The sequence below is a fragment of the Haematobia irritans genome, chromosome 4 (assembly GCF_050003625.1).
Source record: "Haematobia irritans isolate KBUSLIRL chromosome 4, ASM5000362v1, whole genome shotgun sequence".
NCBI lineage: Eukaryota > Metazoa > Arthropoda > Insecta > Diptera > Muscidae > Haematobia > Haematobia irritans.
In genome coordinates this window covers 55,823,246-55,847,489 of record NC_134400.1, presented here as the reverse complement: position 1 = coordinate 55,847,489, position 24,244 = coordinate 55,823,246, and the positions used below count along the sequence as shown (strand labels likewise).

General features: G+C 35.6%; 2 protein-coding genes across 2 annotated transcripts; one reads left to right on the top strand and one right to left on the bottom strand.

The window, feature by feature from the left end:
* The first annotated feature begins 1,409 nt into the window (after positions 1-1,409).
* On the top strand, positions 1,410-4,061 carry LOC142235412 (uncharacterized). The gene is made up of 2 exons (XM_075306666.1): positions 1,410-2,880; positions 2,932-4,061. Exons 1-2 carry the CDS (start codon positions 1,410-1,412, stop codon positions 4,059-4,061), a joined length of 2,601 nt encoding a protein of 866 aa, XP_075162781.1.
* A 230-nt stretch (positions 4,062-4,291) lies between these two features.
* On the bottom strand, positions 4,292-5,461 carry LOC142235411 (uncharacterized). Its single transcript, XM_075306665.1, has one exon. It carries the CDS (start codon positions 5,459-5,461, stop codon positions 4,292-4,294), a length of 1,170 nt encoding a protein of 389 aa, XP_075162780.1.
* Positions 5,462-24,244: the final 18,783 nt, after the last annotated feature.

Genomic DNA, 24,244 nt, shown 5'->3' with positions numbered 1-24,244 from the left:
CAATGGTTGAATACCAATCAAAATCAATGTATCGTTGGTTTCCAACAACAACAACAACAACATTACGATCAAGGATGGATCAACAATCTGCATGCAAATCATCAATATTACAATGGCATTCAACAGCAACAACAACAACAACATTACGATCAGTGGATCAGTCAGCAAACTGCATTAGAGATGCCCATCAAGAAACGCAAAATAGATGTGGAAAAACCTACATACAGCAACAGGATGAACATTCACCATGGCGGAAATATCAGCCAAATTGTGAACGAGCAACGGAAAACGAGTGCGGTGAGGGCCGACAATGACATAGACACTCCATCAACTTCTAGCCTACCTCAACGCCAGCAACAGCAAGAAGGGGAGAAATTGCGTGAAACAAAAAGCGCTTTTAAAAAACGTATCGCAATTTATGAATATTGCAATACAAGCAATGTAATCCTTCCTGAAGAATTTTTGAATGAGGCTAAATCATCACTGGTGAATCTAGTGACAAAAAAAATCAAGGAGCACATCACCGTAAAGTTCAATATTGAACTAGTCGGTGAATATGTAAAACCGGTTAATGAAGCAGCTCAACAGTCTAATGGTGATGGTGTGTGTGCGCCAAAAATATTTAATCACATAACAAAAATGTGTCTAGCCACAAAATCAGATGATATTGAAAAACTGTTTGAGACACAGTTCGATAGCATTCTGAACAAAATGTCCGAATTTCAAGAAAGAGATTCAGGATGGGCATTAAGTAAGATTGCTAGACTAGACATCAATGTGAATCGAGTGAACCTTGTCAATGGTTCATCATACTTGCCCACACCACTAGCATTGCAAAGGAAATTAGCATGCTTGAACATAAAAAATAGAGACGATTTCTGTTTTAAGTGGTGTATGGTAGCTGCAGTTGGAGGCATGCCCAGAAACAATAGAAATGCGATAAGCTCATACAACGTCAACATAGGCAGTGATATAATCAATTTGGCAAATGGGAAAATTTTAAATTTTGGTGGACTACATTTCCCATTGGCGTTACAACACATTAAACGCTTTGAATAACAAAATCCGGAGATAAGTGTTAATGTGTTCGGCTATGTTAATGATGTCATTGTCGGCCCGTATTTTAAAACTGAAAATGTAAAACTAAATCATGTTGATTTAGTACTGCTGGAGGAAGGAGACAAATCACATTATATACTTGTTTTAAACAAGTCGAGGTAATTCTTATTCTTTCTTATATGCACAATCACGATTTATCTAAAGTATTTGTTTCTCTTTACAGACTTTTAAGCATGCAGAAACGAAAAAATAATGGACGTATTTTCCTATGCGATCTATGTTTACGTCATTTTTCAACGGAGGAGAACCTTAATAATCATTTCGAAAAATGCCAACAGGTAAAGAGAACGATGCCCGAAAAAGAACGTCAAAGATTAACATTTAAAAATTTCAAAAGACAAATTAAAGTTTCACATACGGTGTATGCGGACTTTGAATGCGTTTTAGAGGATTGTAGTGCACAGAGTGGTAGCACTTCAAAGACCACATATTTGAAGGAACATGTGCCATGTGCATATGGCTACAAAATCATATGTAGCTATGATAGTTCGCAAAATATTTTAAGAACGTATACGGGTGCTGATGCATCCAAAGAGTTCTTAAAAAATTTAATTGCGGATTGTAAACTAATCTACAAACGTCTAAAGGTAATCAAACCGATGGATAGCTTGACGCCCTTAGAGACTAGGGAATTTTTAAAAGCAAAAACATGCCACATTTGCAAAGGTGTCATTAACACTAGGGTGGAAAAAAAGGTGAGAGATCACTGTCACCTCACAGGCAAATACAGAGGGGCAGCACACAACAGCTGCAACCTTCAGTATCAAGTAGCCAATTTCATTCCTATTTTTTTCCACAATTTTTCAAAATATGATTGTCATCTTTTTATCAAAGACTTGGCCCACTTTGAGGGTACTACGTCTGTTATTGCTCAGAATAAGGAGACATATATTTCAATGTCTCACATAATTCCAATGGGAAATAAAAAAATATTAGAATTGAGGTTTTTGGATAGTTTCAAATTTATGGCTGCGAGTTTAGATACACTTGCTCGTAATTTGACCGATGATGCCCTTCACAATGTAAAGGAACACTTCCCAGCCAATTTCGATCTAATGAAAAGGAAAGGGGTTTTCTGCTACGACTATTTATCAAGTCATAGTAAATTGAGCGATGATAAGCTACCGCCCATAGAAGAATTTTACAACACTCTAAATGATACACCATGCACTGTGGAAGACTACACACATGCACAAAATGTGTGGAGAACAATGGGTTGTCAGACATTAAAAGACTATATGGAACTGTATTTGATTACAGATGTTCTTTTATTAGCTGACATATTCGAAAAATTTCGCACAATGTGCATTGACATTCATGAACTTGATCCATGCCATTACTTTACGGTGCCTGGTCTTTCTTGGGAGGCAATGTTGAAGTTAGTTACACGAACAACTGAACTACATCTCTTATTAGATAAAGAAATGCATAATTTCTGTATGAGGGGGATTAGAGGTGGAATAGTTCAGTGTAGCAAAAGATATGTTCGTGCTAATAACAAATATATGAAAGATTATATAGAGGATCTAGTTTTGAGTATCCTCTTATACATTGACGCAAATAATTTATATGGACTAGCCATGTCCCAATGTCTCCCACAGAAAGATTTCGAGTGGGTGATTGGAAGTCCAGAATTTCTACTAAAATTCTTTTTTGATAATATATCTAAATTACCTGCCGATGCCACTCATGGTTATTTCCTTGAGGTAGATCTCTCCTATCCTAAAGAAATCCATGACTATTTAAACGATTTTCCACCATGTGCTGAAAACAAATTTCCTCCCGGATCCAAATTTAAAAAATTGATTGCAGATTTTGAGGATAAGAAAAACTATGTAATCCACTATAGAAATCTGCAACAATGTTTAGATTTGGGTTTAAAACTTGAAAAAGTACACAGGATATTAACATTTGTACAAAGCGATTATTTACGTCCCTTTATTGATATAAATAATAGCCATAGAGCAAAAACAAATATTGCATTTGAAAAAGATTTTTTCAAATTGTTGAATAATGCGATATATGGCAAGACTATGGAAAATGTGGAAAAACGGACAGACGTGAGAATTGTAAAGGTATGGGAAACAGTAGGACAAAGAAATAGTGCGGTGAAATTGATTTCTAGGCCAAATTTCAATAGCCTTATTCATTTTGGAGAAAATATGGTCGCCATCCAAATGAACAAAGAAGAAATTTTATTAGATAAACCTATTCAAATGGGGTTTGCCATTTTAGAAATTTCTAAACATTTTATGTATGATTTCTACTATGGATTTTTGAAAAAAAAGTTCGGGAATGATGTAACCTTAGCGTACACTGACACCGATTCCATGGTCCTCGAATTCATAGGTAGGGACTTCTATGAAGAAATAACTCCGGATGATATTAAAGCAAGATTTGATACATCCGACCTACCTCTTAATAATAGATTCAATTTCCCTATTGCAAATAAAAAAGTTTTGGGAATGATGAAAGATGAGAATTCGGGGAGAATAATGACTGAGTTCATAGGGTTGAGGCCAAAAATGTACTCCATGAAAGTGGAGGATTGTGCGGAAATAAAAAAATCTAAGGGCGTCAAGAAATCTGTGTTAAGAAAATACACATTTGAAACGTATCGTGAATGTCTTTTTAATAAAAAGAATTTAAGTGATAGCATGCTAGTTTTTAGGTCTAAAAAACACACAGTGTTTACAAATAAAGTTAATAAAATAACTTTAAGCTATAACGACGATAAAAGAAAAATTCGAGAAGATGGCATTAATACATATGCATGGGGGCACTATGCGATTGCAAATGAAAACCATAGCATATCTAGTAATGAAATCGACTTGGAGTCTATAAATCCAATGGTGTTTGATGTTAGTTTGAATGATATTCAAAATCTTGACTTGGCATCAATAAATGATTTAGACGACTTGAATTTGGATTTTGTCGAATAGAATAAGTATAGTACTGATATTATTAAGTATATTCATTAAGTCATTGTAATGTAAAAGAAAAAAAAAACAACATTATTTATTTATTTATTTTTATTTATTTATTTATGTAATTTTAACTTATTAACTAAGCAAATCTCATGTAAATAAAGACTATTTATTTATATATTCATGTAACTATGCAAAAAAAAATAATAAATAATAATAATAATAAATCAAAAATAATTCTATTCTTAAATAATTTTTCGGACAACTGCAGTCAAAGGTGTGTATTCCATCAATCGATCATGTAATATAAGACAGTAGGCATGAGTATTTTGAGGGATTAATTTACTCGTTTCAATCTCGAGTTTGACATCTATTGGTCCATGCTTTATCATTTCATTTTGATGGCTAACATCAATGACTATTATTGGTGATTCTTTGAACTTTTTAAGACTTAAAATTGGATATGACTCCCTTTGATAATAGTTTTCTTGAAATTTCGTATACATTTCGTAGAGTATGGCATATCGATTCTCATCAAATTTTAAATTTAAATCATCATATGGATAGGTCTCAGAGTTCAAATGAACTTTTATATTGGTTAAATTACAATGAGCAAACTTTCCTTCTCGTACAAATGCAAACAAAATGAAGCGTGGTCTCTCCCTGTTCAACGACAACTTGACATTCCAATTGCACTTCATCGAACCAAAGAATGTGGGGTTAAAATGGCAATCCCAACTTCGAAATGCAATTGGTAATGACGTACCATCGCGCACTGTTTTCATAACTTTTACTTTCATTATGTCAGAGAGGTGAACATGGGGAATCCTCCACATCACGTTGGTGATGGTTAAATTTAGATTTTCTTTGGGATCCGATGAATAGCATGCTTGGCTATCACTAGAACTTCGCAGAAGTATAAGATCATGTTTGCTATGCAAGATAATTTTATGGAAGTCTTCAGCAAAACCGAGTAACATCTTCAATGGAACATAAAAGTTGAATGTGTTTACGGATATATCCTCTAAAGAACTCCATCCTGCGTTTAGAAGCATATTACTCTCAAAACTTGTTAGAGATGCGAAATTTTTTATTGTACTTGATATTCCAAGATATCTCGATCGATCAATTTCAACACCATTAAGCTCATATCGGATTTCATCAAACATGTGCGCTACACAATTGTTTTTCAAACGAGCATTGATTGCTCTTTCTCCACTGGCCACTGTTATGGTACCCTCTATGTAAATATAACTTTCAGCCGGTAATACATACAAATCTTGATTTTGTATGGTTATTCTTATTTCATCATTGTTTTTAAATGAACGAATATATGGGACATAACTATGGTAGTCTTTTTTAGTAATATTTTCATCTGAAAAAGGCTTTTCGGATACATTAAGAATTTCAGTCATTTTGTTTTAAACGAAGGTTGAGAGATTTTAAAAATTTTATATTTTGCTTAGTTAAAGGCAGTAGTCTGCGGTTGGCGGTTTGCACTTGAGTGTTTGCCTTTGACTTTCCGCTTATGTTTTTATTATAAATAATCATCGGTCAGCTGGCCTTAGATGAATGCGTAAAGTAATTTCCTCTCCGCGAAAATTTATTATTCTTTCTTCTTGATCTACAATCCACACTTTAAGTGAACTGATTTCTTTGACGTTAACAGGTAAATAAACTAAATTTCTTGGTATTTCGTCTATTTTATATCCAGGGGAAACATTTATTGCAAATTCATGAATAGTATGCACCGGTAAATTATTCATGAAGGCACCGGATGTAATATTACATTGAATTTGAATTGCATTCACTCTCATAATGTTCACGGGAAGGGATGACTTATGTGTTATGTTGGGTGAGAGAGTCCCTCTTTTGAAACCCAATAATCCTCCGATAGAATGTTCATGATTAAAGTCGATTATATCATGTGAAGAAAATATTTCAATTTGCAATGTATTGTTGTTAGCAACAATTTCAATACTTTTTGACCCATTGTTTCTTCCATAGGCCATTTTTATATAATCGACAATGTCATCCAATTCATATGATCCTATGGGAATTTCGATTACTTTCTCACCGATATGAAATAGATTGTTATCATTATCGACATTGGGTATAGAGTTGTATGAATGGAAATCAATTAATGCACATTCATAATCTCCAGAGAGCTGCAATGAAGGGAAATATTCCGCGGTTAGAATGGAAGATTTCCCCGTTAGGGCTAGCGTTATTGACATAATGAGTACTATGCTTTGAATGATGTGTTTCTACTATATTAAATCGCTTTTATTTATCCAAGAGTTATGTTGATTTGAGAAACCCAGCCATTTGACATAAACACGATCTCCTCTAGTTTTTAAAACTTTTTCAACTAGGTAAGAATTGGGATACTTAGTTCTTTTCAATTCCTCCTCATAAAAACATCCCTTAATGGGGTGCCCCTGATAATCTTCCAATATATATGTTACTGGGTTTGTGACTTTGATTAATTTAATACGGAATATTTCTGTACTGAAATTAGGGGTATACCCCTTTTCAAATATATTTTTATATTTGCTGATTCGAACAAAATCACCCACCTTGTACTTGTGTGTCTTGAATATTTTTAGATTGCTATATACGGTATCGAGTAACTCTTGTTCGTTTTTTGAATTTACTTTGTATGGCGGCATTTTTATTGTACGATGTCTCGTTCTATTGTATGAATATATTAACTTTTTATAGATATCAATCCACTTATAGTTTCCATTGAACGAAAAGTCACGGAACATTTTACTTTTTAATGTGCGATTGAAGCGTTCAACAATCGATGCCTTCATTACACTATATGTGGAGTAGTGGTTAATGTGATATTTTTCCATTAGCTTTGCAAAATCTTTATTGAAAAACTCTTTACCATCATCTGTTTGTAGGTTCTTTGGTGCCCTTCCTTCTTTCAATATTTTATAAAACGCTGCAGTGACGTCATTCGCATTTTTAGTTTTCGTTGCTTCAGCCCAGGCATATTTGGAGAATGTATCGATAACTGTCAATAGATATTTATAACCACTATTTATTCTGGCGTAATTTCCCATTTCAACTAAATCCGCCTGCCACAAATCATCAATCCCTTTCATTATGACTCTACGGCGAGGAAAGTTTTTTCGCGCTTGAGCATGAATTTCATTTACGATTCCCCTTCTCTCCATGATCAATCCTGTTTGTTGTATATGAATGTTGGCGAGGGATACAATTTACTTATAGCCTCAAAAATGTTTGCTAGTGAGGTCTTTAATTCCGAAATCTGTTCCTGCGTTTTGTAAAATTCCACGCTTAACTCTTTTTTGAATATTTCTTGTGAGCGTGTGATTTGTGCTTGTAAATAAGCTTTGTTGACTGCGTCTCGATCTTCTGTCGGCGCACCCAAGTTTTTAATTTTTTTAGTTTGTATATCGAGGTTATAATGCCGGTCAAAAGTAATTCCCAAAATTTTTTGAGCATTTCTTCTTAGGATTTCCGAGTTGGAGAAGTGTCCGAACTTGTCGACGCTCATCTTGATAATAATATGCCAAAACAAAGGTTAATAAATTATATTAGCCTCTCTTAGCTCCTCTATAATTGATACTATTTCATTACTATGATTAGTATGACCTGCATTTTGCGATGCAATCAACAGCTTGAGACGTTCAACTAATTCATTGGGATCATCCCAATATATATAGTTGGGTTTTTGCATGTTTACTTTCATTAATCCTTCACCCACGTGAGTACTTTGAAATAGTTTCCTTATAATATTTATGTATTTTGTACCCTTGCTTGCTTTAATTTTTCCCTCAGGCTTGTAATCTCTTTTATGGGCATTCGTATTTAACAATATTTTCTTATAGATTTCCAATTCAGACTTATCATAGTTTTGTGGATTTTTATAAAAAAGAAGTTCAAATAGACCTGGGGTGCGACCCCATCTTTGATTTCCTATAATAATTTTATCATCAGTCAAATGAAGATCGCTATTTCCAAACTTCCAAACACCATCACTATCTTTATGCGGACCGAAACATGTGTCCAGTTTTTTTCTGGTTTGTAAGGTGTTCAGGTCATACAAAACGTCTTCATCTTCCGATTGTGAATAGAAATGGTCATCATCATCATCATTATTACCACCACCACCATCATCATAATCATCATCGTTTTCAACTTTTTCATTTTTCATGGATGTCGATAGCTTGTTATTTTCCTCTATTTTAATTTCCTTTTTCGGCGCTTGTCCCTCAAAATGAATAGGTTGTTTTTCATATGACATTTTAAGAATTTTTTTCAGTGGTACTGTCAATGGTTTAAAAGTACTTTCAAGCTGTGTATTTAGCTCGATTTCACCATGCTTTAAAGCATCAAATTTTCTTCTAAGAATTTTTCTTGTCTTTACGACTTGTTTTAAAGTATTTTCATCCATTATTGCGTCTGCTTTAAATGAAATGTTTTTCATTACTAAACATGTATATAGGTATCGAATCCTTTTCTATATCGTCCTTCGTTAATTTCGTCATCCTTACTTATTGTTAAAAATTGATACTTTTCTTTCCAACATTCACGACATAATTCTTTAAATTTTTCATATGACATGTCACTCACAACATTATCATCGTAAACATGTTTTAAATTCATCTCATCTTGTTTAAAAATAATAATAAAATTCGCATTATCTCGAACTAAATGTTTTGGAATTCGCGTGTATGTCTGACACAGATAAAAACAATCTATATTCTTATGTCTACCCATACAAAAATAAGCACGAATATTATTTTGCTTTTCACAAGCCACATCATCGAAAATCATTAATGAGTTTGGCTTAGCCGCATCTGGTGATATCACATCACTATTGTCGGAAAAGTGTACAGCCCCATTCCCTTTATAGGCTTTAAGAGAGTTTTCAAATATTCATATTTTGGTTGGTATAGCGATTTCGAATACAGATATATGTTCTCAAATTTTAGTCCGTTGGGACTCTCTATTAAACTAATCATGGTATTCGTTTTTCCGCAATTTGAAGGACCCACAATTAGAGCTCGAATTGAATTCGGTAACAAAGTACTATGTCTAGTTTTAATAGGACTTTTATGTAGAAAATCATAGTTTTGTACTTTAATATTCTTATCCTGCTTTACTAAGCGCATTTTGAAGACTGTAAATTAAAAAAAATAATCACCGCCATATATGTTTTCCTTTTTTTTATATTTTAGAGTGAAATGAAAACAAAATAAAGAAAAAAAAAATAGTATATAAAATGTTTGTTTATGCGAAAAATAAAATTAATCGTACAAAAACAATCAAAGGAAGAGGACTTGTTAATAATTTAATTAACGCACTCCCATTCGAAGTGCACTTGCCTGGTTATCAATATTGCGGACCGGGAACTAAGCTACAAAAACGCTTGGAGCGGGGAGATAAGGGAATAAATGGATTAGATTCTGCTTGCAAAGTTCATGATATTGCATATTCTGAAAGCCAAGATCTGGATCATAGACATAAAGCGGATAGAGAATTATCAGAGAGAGCCTGGCAACGTGTGTTAGCAAAAGACAGCAGTTGGGGTGAAAAAATAAATGCTTATTTAGTTGCGAATGCGATGAAAGCAAAGACAACATTTGGTATGGGATTGAAAAAGAAAAGCAAGAAACCCAATTGTGGGAAAAATATATTCACTGGTGCAGTTAGAAAAGCAAATGCTGTTTTGAAAAGACAAAAACCTTCTGATATCAAAGCTGCTATAAAGGTGGCTAGAAACGTTATTGGTAAATCTTTCAAGGGGAAAAAGGCACAAATTGTAATCCCGCGAGTTATAAGAGTCCCAAAAATTGGTGGTTTTCTTCCTTTAATACCCATTTTAACAGCACTCAGTGCGGTAGGTGCGTTAGCATCAGGTGGTGCTTCCATAGCCAAAGCTGTTAACTCTGCTAAAAATGCCAAGCAACAGCTGGAGGAGAATGCACGCCATAACAGAGCGATGGAAAGTGTGGCGATGGGAAAAGGTCTTTACCTGAAGCCCTTCAAGAAGGGTATGGGTATTGTAATAAATGAGAAAGAGAACAAAAATAACAATCAACAGAAAATAAAAAACTGATAAAAATTCTACCCGAAAGAGCGCTAACAGATAATGATTTGAAGACGTTTGCCACAAAACACATTCGACACTTTAGAGGCGTCTATATGCGAGATAAACTACCGAAAAAGCCGCATACATTTGAGTGTGGTATTGTAAACCTCGATAGTTACATGGGGAGTGGCACCCATTGGGTAGCATATCACAAACAGAAAGATCTAATTGAATACTTTGATAGTTTCGGCAATTTGCAGCCACCCTTAGAAATTTTAAATTATTTAGGGAATAGAATAAATTACAATTACACACGAGTACAGAAATTTAATTCTTTTAATTGTGGTCACTTATGTCTTTTATTCCTTAGTAAATTTCAATAAAAAAGAAAAACATACAAATCATTTTTTTTTATTTTATTTTATTTTATTTTATTTTATTTTATTGTTTCATAGCCTACATTTGCATATGAATTATAAATTTCAACATCTTTTTTAATAATTTTCTTCATTTTTTTACCAAATTCAAAACAAAGGCGTGTTAAATCAATTGCTACCTCCTTTTCATAAACCCCCACAATTTCTCTCATTTGAATGTGAGTTTTATTTAGTCTAGCACAAGTGGGTATGTAAAAATTAGAATAAAAGTATGAAATTTGTTTTTGTAAAATCGCATTCCAGCAAATAAATGTCGTAAAGAATATGCCAACTCGAGTAACGGCACGCCATGTTTCTGCATCAATTTTGATTTTCCCATTGTTTTGACGAAAAACCAGGAAACATTGTCCTCCCTTTTGACGAAAATCAAATCTGATATGCTCGTTGGGTACGTCATTCAACAGATTGAAGGAATCGAAAAACTCAAACTGATCCAGTCTGAGCTGTATGTACTCCTTGTAGGTCATCAGATGAAGCCACATCGCACGAGAAAATCCTACAAAATTTTTTTTCTTGTCTTGAAACCAAATTAATGGTTCAAAACAAAAAGTGGTGGAGAATCCACATGTCACTTTGAGACATGTGTTGACAAAATATTCAAAATCAAAAACGACATCATGATTCTTGAACATTTCTTCTATGGCCACGTTTTTCTCCATTTTCTTTAGAAGTATTTTCAAGACTGTTAGCTTTTCTAAATAAAAACCGTATATATAGGGGCTTTGAGAAGCTAATTCATTTAGTCTATTTAGTAAATCCATAATACAATGACAACTCTCAGAAGGAATAATTATGCGGTGTTGGATTTCCAGTTCTGCCACGGCAACGATAACAGTATTTATATAAAAGAGTTATCATATATGGGCGGTTCTTCGATTGTACCCAATTACTTCCTTTTCAAACGACCTTTTGATTTCCGAGAGCTAACCAGAATGGGACGTCGAAAAAACATTTACTGTCGGAAATTTGTACATGGACTGGATTGGATGGATGGTGACATAGACTACATCAATGTTGGCGATATTCTCTCACCGCTCAATTGCTATGATTATATCTTCTGCTTTGGGAAAGCCAAAAAAGATTTTCTAATGAAGTATTTAAATGTTAGAATCATAAATCTAGAGTATAAAACAAGCTTTTCAAAACTGAATAACTATTATACATCATGTGAAATTCATTCTGATAATAGATTTAAGTGCTCTCTCAATAATGTTTTCAAACTTTTTGTTTATATAGAATCCAATTTCTGTCATGTACAAAATTTTATTAATGAAAAAATAACTAAATAAATAAATAAAAAAAAAAAAAAAAAAACTTTTTTTTTATTCTTGTCATCATTCTATAGCTTTATTTGATTTGATTAGAAACAGTAAAGTTAATCCACACACTAGAAATACATGAAAAATATTGTAAAAGGTGTAAACATAATTTGCTTCGAATATATTATGTTTGCTTTTCGCTCCCGCTCGCTTCATATTCAATCCACAAATATCATATCCTATTGGTCGAAGTAGGTGATCCAACTCTTCCTCACACAATGGAATATTATTCGTAGCATATCGTCTCAACAATGGACAAATCGGTGACCATCGCATATGTTCAGAAATAACATCATCATCGATCTCCCAAGATTGTATTTCCACATGACAGAAATAGCATTTCACCTTATCATTTTCACCAGTATAGAAAAAACCACTCTTTGCCATATCTTGCCAATTTTTTAGCTTTCCCGCCCAAGTTTGAAATGTCTTACATCGCTCATCTTCCCGATAGAGTAGGCTTTCGTCTATGAAGGACACTTTTAAATTCAATACGTTAACCATTTTTGTTTTGTTACGACTTTGTTATGTATAAGTATGAACAACTGTTTTGTACTGTGATCATGACCAGATATGATGATGCTTTTATTCTCATGAGTATGTCTATGTTTCCTCACTTCACACTCACATTACCAATACGAAAAAAAAAAGAATGACGATTTTAAAAAAGTTTCAAAGAAGAAAAAAAACTTGAAATTGTTTCTTTTTTCTTTCCCTCCCATCCCCTCATTCCAAAATAAAATAAAAAAAAGAATGTAATTTAAAGTATCAATGGAATATATGAAAATTTATTTATTTATTTATGTTTAATTTCCTTAACCTAATAGGGTACATAAAATGTATCTGGAGTTATCAAAATTTCATTTAAAACTAATTTGGTAATGTCTGCTCCTTCTTTAAGGGGTACTTTCGTGATGGAAAACGATCCTTCATTCAACCGCTTAATATCATCCTCGCTCAATGAGTTGAATCTTGATGGTAGATAGAGGACTCCATCATTGAGTTGAAGTACAACTTTTTCCCCAAATTTGGTTGATGTCCTGTATGCTCCTCCAATTAAGTATTCCAAGTTTATCGCCAACTCCTTCATGCTTAGAATTCTTTTAAAATTCAATGAATTAAAATTTTCAACGAGAGTAGAATTGCTGCTCATCTTGATGCTTGACACTTTTCTTGCTGATATTTGAAACTGATTGCTTTGAAATTAAACAGCTCCCCTATTTATACAAAATTTGAGCAATAAAAAAAAGCTTCATTATTTTCACCATTTCCCAAAACAACAAAAAACAAAAAAAAGCTCTTATTTTCTCATTCACGATCCTTATCAATTAGCCTCATCACCTAGTCTCAATAACACTGCAATCCTAACCAAACGGTCAAATGCTAGACCAAACGATAATGCACAATTTTCCAACAAAATACCATACACACACACACACACACACACGCTTTTCCAACAATCATTTTCTATTGTCAACTCGACCCGCCATAAAATATTTCGCGTTTCTAAAGATATCAATGCAATTGCAACATGGGTTATCGACAGAAATTTTATATGTGGTTAAAGACAAATTCTTTCCACAAACATTGAAGCAATATCCGTGTTATACGAGTACCCAAAAACCTGACACATCATAAATTCATCATTCCATTTCATTTATTTTTCTATGGGATCACTCAACGAGACCATCCATCCGAGAGCAAAAATGCCTGCTTCACACACAAAACTATGTCTCAATCATATATTAACCATCCTTATCAATTAGCCTCATCACCTAGTCTCAATATCGCTGCAATCCTAACCAAACGATCAAACGAAAAATGCCATACACACGCACACGCTTTTCCAACAATCATTTTATATTTTTTCCACTTTCACTTTTCTTTATCCAACAATAACAACAACTCAAACACATCAGAACCCAAACGTGTACATTCAACATACACAGAACCACATGCATTTTAAGAAATTTTTTAGAATACAAGATTAGCAAGATCATATCTTTGGAGAAAGTCATAAATAAATCTATTTTCCCCCAATAAAATTTTTGGGATCCTCAAAAATTTTAACTTGATAAAACAACTTTCATAAACCTTATCATCTTATCAACCAACCAACGTGAAGTTTTAACCCTTTATAAGTGTATTATAGGACACTCTATCGCTATCACATCATAAATTCATCACTTTTTCTCGTTTGCTTTTCTATAGGATCACTCAGTTAGTTTGGAGAATGTTATAGATAAAGTGCATCGAAGTGCAACCAACAAACCATCGAAGTGCAACCATCTTTGATAAACATATGTAACCCCTGTCAAACAATAAATCAATTTTGTAAGCTCCAATAACATTTCTGGCATCCACAAAAATTTAATCTTGATAAACGAACGTGCAACCAACTTTGATAAACCTTATCATCTTATAAACCAACCAATGTATTTAACCCCGTCAAACAATAAATCAATTTTGTAAGCCCCAAAAAAGTTTTGGGGATAATCAACCTTATCTTTGTTTACATAGCACTTGACCTAATTACATAAAGCACGTGACCTATATCTTAAACACAGACCAATAAAAATTCAACCTTATCTTATCTTATCTTTGCATAAACCACTTGACCTATATCTGAAACGCAGAAAGTATCTCTACTCACATACCACTATCGTTCAATGTAGTCTGGGTGGGTATGAGAACAGTGATTCATAATGCATCCTGACTTTCAGCGACATTTATTTTTGCGTGCTGTGAGTATAATTCTCATCTACGTTGTGGCTGTAGGAGAATATAAACACGGGGTCTTTGGGCAACGAGTAGGAGTCCCGACAGCCGAAGGGTATTGAACACGATGAGTGGCACGACCGCAGTCAGTTCACACTAAGCGACAGGAACTCTACAATCGCATTAAATGTTTCGGCATTTAGCTTGCTTCCGCACTAATAGCTTCGGTTATTAGCTTGCTTCCGCACTAATCGTTTGTCGACGATTAGCTTGCCTCCGCACTAATAGCTTCGGCTATTAGCTTGCTTCAGCACTAATAGCTTCGGCTATTAGCTTGCTTTCGCACTAATTGTTTCGGCAATTAGCTTGCTTCCGCACTAATAGCTTCGGCTATTAGCTTGCTTCCGCACTAATTGTTTCGGCAATTAGCTTGCTTCCGCACTAATCGTTTCCCGACGATTAGCTTGCTTCTGCACTAATCGTTCTTCGGCGATTAGCTTGCTTCCGCACTAATAGCTTCGGATATTAGCTTGCTTCCGCACTAATTGTTTCGGCAATTAGCTTGCTTCCGCACTGATAGCTCCGGCTATTAGCTTGTTTCCACTAGTAGTTTCGGCACGTAGATTGTAGATTTTGTTACTAACCTAACAACGAATCAACTATCAACACCGAATCGCCGCATCACCCGAAATAACAATTGGGAGCCATTAGAAAAACCCTATACTTGACACACCCCTATGAAAAATATCAGGCATATCAGTTCAGATTTAGATAAAGCTCCCATAAACATGTACCACTGAATTTTCCTTAATACGGACATGGCGTGGAGACCATTGACCACCTTTTTTTTGTTGTTCCACTAAACGCCTTACTCTTGTTATTTTTATGTGATGGGCGCCTTAAAAGGTAATCGAGGTTACGAGGTTACTTTTAAAGGCAAGAAAAAAAGTAAACTACATTATGAGAAAAAAAATAACTATCTGATGCGAAAATTGAACTAAATTGTATTCCAAATTATGAGATTCATTAAATTAACGAAAATTTTCCGACATTTTTGGATTTTTAATTGCCATTTAAACAATTCATCTTTCTCGAAAAGAAAAAATGAACTTAAAATAAAGAAAAAATCTTAGGCGCCAGACATTAGCGTAGCTGGACAATTTTCCTAGGGGGCCTATAGCACCCCTTGCTTAAAACTAATAGACTGAAATTATCGGTTCAATTAATGTTTCATTTTATAAACATGAATAAAAAATCAGAATACAACATAACTAGGCAATTAATTTACAATAAAGCAACTAAAAGTAGTTCCACACTTTCACTTCCAAAAGTGTTCTCACAAGGAAGTTAATTATTTTAATTACACAGGAAGTTTTTTAATTAATTTGTTATACCCTCCACCATAGAATGGGGGTATATTAACTTTGTCATTCCGTTTGTAACACATCGAACTATTGCTCTAAGACCCTATAAAGTATATATATTCTGGGTCGTGGTGAAATTCTGAGTCGATCTGAGCATGTCCGTCCGTCCGTCCGTCCGTCTGTTGAAATCACGCTAACTTCCGAACGAAACAAGCTATCGACTTGAAACTTGGCACAAGTAGTTGTTGTTGATGTAGGTCGGATGGTATTGCAAATGGGCCATATCGGTCCACTTTTTCGTATAGCCCCCATATAAACGGACCCCCAAATTTGGCTTGCGATTGCTCTAAGAGAAGCAAATTTCATCCGATCCGGCTGAAATTTGGTACATGGTGTTAGTATATGGTCTCTAACAACCGTGCCAAAATTGGTCTATATCGGTCAATAATTACATATAGCCGCCATATAAACCGATCCCCCGATTTGGCTTGCGGAGCCTCTAAGATAACCAAATTTCATCCGATCCGGCTGAAATTTGGTACATGGTGTTAGAATATGGTCTCTAACAACCATGCAAAAATTGGTCCACATCGGCCCATAATTATATATAGCCCCCATATAAGCCGATCCCCAGATTTGACCTCCGGAGCCTCTTAGAGGAGCAAAATTCTTCCCATACGGTTGAAATTTGGTACATGGTGTTAGTATATGGTCTCTAACAACCATGCAAGAATTGGTCCATATCGGTCCATAATTATATTTAGCCCCCATATAAACCGTTCCCCAGATTTCATCTCCGGAACCTCTTGGAGGAGCAAGATACATCCCATACGGTTGAAATTTGGTACGTGGTGTTAGTATATGGTCTCTAACAACCATGCAAGAATTGGTCCATATCGGTCCATAATTATATATAGCCCCCATATAAACCGTTCCCCAGATTTGATCTCCGGAGCCTCTTGGAGGAGCAAAATTCATCCGATCCGGTTGAAAATTGCAACATGGTGTTAGTATAAGGCCGCTAATAACCATGCCAAAATTGGTCCATATCGGTCTATAGTTATATATAGTCGATCCCCAATCACACAAAAATTGGTCCTTATCGGTTCATAATCATGGTTGCCACTCGAGCCAAAAATAATCTACCAAAATAGTGAAAAAGTTTGATCTGGTAGATGATCCAAGAATTTTAGTTCATCAATAGATGAAACAACTTTTCGGTTTACCACCACTTCAATTGGAGACTCCATAATCTATTCGCCAGATACAAAGTGGTATCAATGACAGTTTGTCAATTTTTAAATCCTACAAAATCAATACGGATAATTGGGACCCCATATTGGTTCACCTCTGTTCCACAAAACTTCCAGAGGATACTTTACGTGCCTTGGAAGATTCTCTCAGCAATCATAAAGAGTTGTAAATGAGTTTTTTTTCTGTCCAAACGAATTGAAATAATAGAAACAATCTCCGATTTTCGAAAATCCAACTCGAGAGAAAATCATGGACAACAGTGAAAATCTCAATCTTTCGTATTTAATATAGAAACGGATAAACAAAAATACGTATGTAAGAAATGTAATCGCAGTCATCCATTGCGCGATTGCAATTATTTTAAATCACTTTCGGTCAACGATCGTCTCAAATATGTATATTCAAACAAATACTGCTCGAACTGTCTTTCTCCATCTCATTTTAAATCAAATTGCACGAGTGATAGATCATGGTCAACATGTAATATCACACATACCATACTTCATCTTGAATCCAACGAAAGAAAGAACAACCAGCTTCCTCTTCTACGCCTTCAGAAATACCCAGCACCAGTTCTCAGTTAACTAATGTTCAAGCGCATTTCACTCAAAATGGCGGGACAACTATTTTACACACGGCTCTTATTGACATTGACCATGCGGGTCAATTGTTTACGTTACGTGTTCTCTTAGATGCATGGTCAGAGAAAACGTTCATATCAAGACGAGTTCAACAAACCTTAAACCCCATAGTAACGAGTAACTTTCAAATTTCTGGGCTCGGTGGGACGGTTGTTGGTAATTCAAAATCGTTATGCTGCGTTAATGTAAGATCATAGATATCGAATTATAAAATTAAAGCAAATGCCATCGTTGCACAGTGGGTTAGAGTAGCATATTTTCTTGGATCAAATCAGGGAAGCTATGTTAGGATAATTTTTCTTTATTTTTCAGTTAATGCCATTAAAATAAGTTAAAAAATGTTTTCTAAGTATATTTGAGTATAATTTTATTAAGTAATCCCAAATATCAGTGTAGGTATATAGTGCAAGGAGTACAGTATGAGAACTTAAACATTGCATTTTATACATCTTAAAGTTAATCATCCACATCATCATCATTATCATCGTCATTATCGTTATCATCATCATCATTATCATCATCCGCAGCATCAGCAACTTCAACATCACTGAAATAGTCCTTGTTTGGAGCTGCAGGTACAATTAAATCAATTGCCTCCTCTGGCAATCACTATTTGTCAAAACAAAGATTATTATTAAAATAAACAAAAACAAAATATTATTGTAATAAAGAATATTATTAAAAGAAACAAAAATAACAACATTAATATACGGAAAAGAAGAGCACAAATAAATAGAAAAAGTAACATGAAAAACAACAAAACACAACACACAACAACAGCACCAGTCGCGATATCAATGTGACTTTTAGCTAATTTGACTGCTGCAACACTTGTATTAAACAATGCATGGCTTCTAAAAAGCACAAAAGGGCAGCGTAAAATTTTGCAATATAACACAGATTTATGTCCTCTTTAATATAAACTACAAATTATGACACGATTGTGGACGAATAATAACTATATATCCATTTAAAATATAAAAATATGTTTTTGGCATTTTCAATATAAATAACTACATCTAAATCACTTCCACACATAATTTGAGACACAAATGTTAACGACGTATTTGCAAAATAACCTGAACTTGATGGTTCCATTGAAAAATGTTTAACTTTTACAATACTTTTAAAAATAAATAAAATTTTCAACGGGAACGTTTTCACTTTTTTCAGCCTTTTTTGCACAAAAATTTCTATGAAGTTTGACTTTGAAGTTTCACTACAAAAACACCAGACCACTTGTGAAATTTATTTTAACGACAAGTGATGTAGAATTTTATATACTGTAACCGTGTGCAAAAAATTTTGACGATACTTAATTTTTGTTTTTTTAATTAATCCAATAAAACAGGCTATTCTAACCCTGTGTGCGTTGTGCCAAAGCTTACACATTTTTTGCCGTCAAAGCAAGCTAGAATTGAAAATCTCCCTGATTTAAAGTTAGCAGACCCAGGTTTCTTTAAGCCTGGACCTATCGACATGATAATCGGCAGTGATTACTTGCCTTCTATAAATTTAAATGGTGTTCGATCTATTGTCGAGAGCGGCCTTGAAGCTAGAGAATCTTATTTTGGGTGGTATTTGTACGGTCCTTTACCATCCGCGGATGCCCATACTTTTTCAACACTTGTATCACGTTCTGATGATTTTCTTCTACATGACCAAAAACGAAAATTTTGGAAGATCGAAGAAGCTGAAAGATCGAATCCTATATCAGAAGAAGATCAATTTTGTGAAGATTTTTTTCGGCAGACAACCTTTCGCCAAACTGATGGCCGTTTTGTCGTCTTCCTTTTAAGGCAGAGTTTCCAGAGAAAGTTTATTTAGGACATTCTAGAAATATGGCACTTGCCCAATTCCATCGCATGGAAAACACGTTAGAGAAAACTCCTGATCTCAAAATTTCTTACCAGAAAGTTCTTCAAGAATATGTGGACATGGATCACATGGAGCCATGCTATAGTTTCGAAACTTCCGCTGAAAAACAATTTCTATTTTTTCTACCTCACCACGCTGTGATTAGGACGGAGAGCAAATCAACCAAATTGCGAGTTGTATTTAATGGCTCAAAAAAGACAAACAGTGGGTTCTCCTTGAATGATATATTATATGCTGGACTAATTTTGCTAGCAGATCTAATGCAAATTGTACTCAGTTGGCGATACTATAAATAAGTGTTCACAGGTGATATACAGAAGATGTATCGCCAAGTTATGATTCTTCTTGAAGATAGAAAATTCCAACAAATTATTTTTCGACCCAGCCCAAATCAAAGTGCCAAACAATTCCAACTCAAAACTAAGTGAAGATTGTAAAAAACAATCTTCAGATCTCAATGATATTTTGAGATCTGAAATTTATGTTGATGATGTGTTGTCAGGAGGACACACATTAGAAGAAGCTAACATAAAACAAACACAATTAATTAAGGCTTTAAATTTTGCGTGTTTCCCCTCATCAGGAGCAACAAAGCGACAAGTTCTCTCTATCATTGATCGACTTTTCGACACACTTGGTTGGTTGGGACCAATTGTTATTACAGCAAAGCTTCTCATGCAGAAATTGGGGAGGATAAGATAGATTGGGATGAAGGCATACCACCCCATTTATTAGTGAAATGGAAATCGTTTATCAAAAGTTTGCCGAATATAGCCGAAATAAAAATCCCCCGATACGTAAATGTTTCTCCAGGAGCTTCGATCCAAATACACGGATTTTGCGACGCGTCTGAAAAGACGTACGCAATTTATATTCGAACTGTCAATGAAAACGAAGTAATTTCCAGTCAAAAACAAATTCCAGTCAAAGACAAAAGTAGCTCCACTTAAGAGAACCACCATTCCAAAGCTCGAGTTATGTGGTGCAGAGGTACTTACAAAAATGGTAAAACAATTTCAATTTTCGTTCGGACAACGGCATGATCTATATTTATGGACAGACTCATCCATCGTCCTTGGCTGGCTACAAAAGCCACCGCAAAGATTAAAAACGTTTGCGATGGCATGGGCCATCCTGGTGGAGAACGAGGTATTGATTGGGCTGACCAGTGGAGACATCAAGGTAGTGGCACACGTGGATGACATTGTGATAATGGTATCGGGGAAATTCCTGGACTCTATTTCGGATGTGCTGAGCGGGTCTTTGCAGTATCTTTCGGAGTGGACACTAGGATGCGGATTAGGGGTGAACCCTGGAAAGACGGAGTTATCCCACTCCATTTACACGTAAGGAAGGCGGCGGAACTGACACTTCTGAGACTTAAGAGCTTGAACACGCTGTAGAGGACAGCCTGCAGGCATACTGAGATTCTGGCCGGGCAGTATAGAGAGACAGACCATATGGCCACGGAGCATGCTTATCATAACAAACCGACATACATTACACCAAGTATAAAGGAGTGGGAAGTCAGGAGGATACCCTTCGTAACCCTGAACATGTATACGGACGGGTCACAGATGGAGGAAGGAACGGGCAGTGGAATCTATTGTAGTGAACTAGAAATAAGGGAGTCTTACACGCTGAATAGTGATAGCAGTATTTTTCAGGCTGAGATTTCTGCGATCACAAAGACTGCTGAGTCGCCGTTGATGAGGCGGTTATTCAGAAGCGATATCAGCTTCATCATCGACAGTCAGGCAGTTGTAAAGGCATTGTGCAGTGCTGACATAAGGTCTAAGGTAGTCAGCCGCTGTCTTAGAGAAATCAAGGTTCTCACTGAACAGCATAATATAACTCTGTGCTGGGTACCTGGGTACTATGGGATAATAGGAAATGAGGAAGCGGATGTGCTGGCTAAGGAGGGCGCTCGTGGAACGAATAATGTGCTAGCGGACGTTTTTCCTCCACTATTTTCTTATCATTACAGGGTAGAGGTCAAATATGACGAACTATGGCGAAGACGCTGGGTTTCTTCGGATGGTTGCGAGCAAACCAAGTTGATATGGGACGAAAAGAAACGTAGGAACTGCGAAATTTTGATGTCGATGAACAGAGAAGAATTGCGGCCACTGATTCGTATCATAACAGGACATAATACATGGTAAGAATAGGACTTAAAGACGATGATATCTGTAGATGGTGCCTGGACCCGGAAGTTACGGAGGACTCGCACCACTTCCTGTGCTAGTGTCCAGCTTTATCCTTTTGAAGAAACAAGATACTGGGCTCCTTTTTCTTTCAGGCTCTCTTAAGGAACATACTTGCATTCATCAGGGCCTCTGGTGGGTTGTTCTGAGATTTCTTTCAAAGAGAACGAGCAGGAGGAAACTTTGGGACAAAGGGGACCGCATCGAAAGGAAGAAAATGGAAAGATCACATCGAGGAATCACAATGGTCCTATACTGGTCTAAGTGAACATCAATTTCAAAATAAAAATTTATGTCATCCTCCACAACCTAACCTAACCTATGAGCTATCCTGGCTTCAACAACCGATTGAAGTTTAGTCAAAACCAAGAACATTCGATCCTACGGATCTTGAAACAAAGAAGGTGTCAACATTTCATCTTGAACTGGAAGAGGACATAACTTCGTGATTTTCATCTTTAAACAGGGCACTACTTGTCGTTTGTTATATGTTTCGATTTTTTTAAATTATGTCGCTAGAAAATTCAACCTGAAAATAAAAATCTAACCGCAGCTGAAATAGTTTCTACAAAGAATCGTTTAATTATTTTGGCTCAACGCATTAATTATCCGAGAGAATACGAAAATCTTCAAGATAAAAAGCAAATCAATAAAAGTCATATTTTGACTCTAAATCCGCTTTTAGACAAGGAAGGTCTACTTAGAGTTGGTGGAAGACTTCAAAATGCTGGCTTGAGCTACTCCGAACGACATCCTGTCATAATACCAGAAAAATCTCAATTCGCTATGCTCTTTGTAAGATATACTCACCAAATTCTTCTACATGCAGAATATAATAGTATGCTCCGTGTCATACGTCAAGGATTTTATATTCCCCGTCTTAAAAACTTTATAAGAAAATGTATAAGGGAGTGCAAGACTTGCACCATATATAAACAAAAATTCCAAAATCAGTTGATGGCGGCCCTTCCCCCTGAACGTGTTAACTTTTCACTACCATTCAGTTATGCGGGTGTGGGCTTTGCTGACCCGTTTAATATTAAGTCATCAAGTTTAAGAAATGCAAAGACTATTAAGGGTTACGCAGCTATTTTTGTGTGTTTCTCAACGAGAGAGGTCCATATTGAAGTTTGTTCCGATATCTCGGCTGATTCATTCCTGGCAGCGTTTTCGAGATTTACTGGACGTTGTGGCTTACCGAAAACCATTCTCTCCGACAACGGTCGAAACTTCGTTCGTGCAAATTATAAACTATTGCAGGAGCACAATAATTTTTTGAGAAACGCAGAAAAATGTATCCAAGATAAGTACGCTCTTCATAGCTTCTCCTGGTCTTTCATTCCCCCTTATGCTTCACATATGCGTGGCCTATGGGAGGCCGCCGTAGAAAGTATGAAGTCCCATCTGAAGAAAGTAACAAATAATCTATCGTTCACATTTGAAAAGTTTACGACCTTGCTGATTAGAATTGAAGCTGTGCTGAATTCCAGACCGATTTCACCTATCTCGGAAAATCCAGACGAATTATTACCACTTACTCCAGGTCATCTGCTCAGAGGAGCTCCTCTTACCGCTCCCCCTGAGTCTTTAATTGAGCCACACGAAATTGAAATTTCACATTTGTCCAGAAGGAAACGGTTGAAAGCTATTCAACATGCATTTAGTCAACGTTGGAAGTCCGAATATATTACTGAGCTTCAACTCCGTTTTAAGTGGAAACCCACAGGAAATAAAATCAAACTTGATGAATTTGTCATAATCATGGATGACCACTTGCCTCCCACGGAGTGGAGACTCGGTCGTATCGTTAAAATTATTCGCGGAAATGACAACAATGTACGGGTTGCAGAAATTAAAACTCAAAATGGCACAATCGTGAGACTGATCGCGAAACTTTGCTTGTTACCTACAACATCATATTCTTCGCATAAAAGGCTAAATGATTCATCGATAAATGATCGTTTTTTACAATGTTAATTTCTCATTGTGCCTATCTCTCTTTTTCTCTCTTTCTTTTCTTTCTCCCGCAGATCCACCACGGGTAGATGTTTCGCTTGCGGCTTCAACCACCCAATCAAATATTGCACACATTTTCGATGGATGTACAAAGTTGAACGGCGAGCAGTTCTAAAGCGATTCAACTATTGCCTCAATTGCCTCTCAGATCGTCACCGAAGCAAAGACTGCACTTCTACAAATCGGTGTAATGTGTGCTCTGGTGTACACCATACCATGATCAATCGTCCCCTTTCTGACCACTGCTCAGAAAGTTTTATCATGGCTGACAAAATACCTCAACCACCTGTA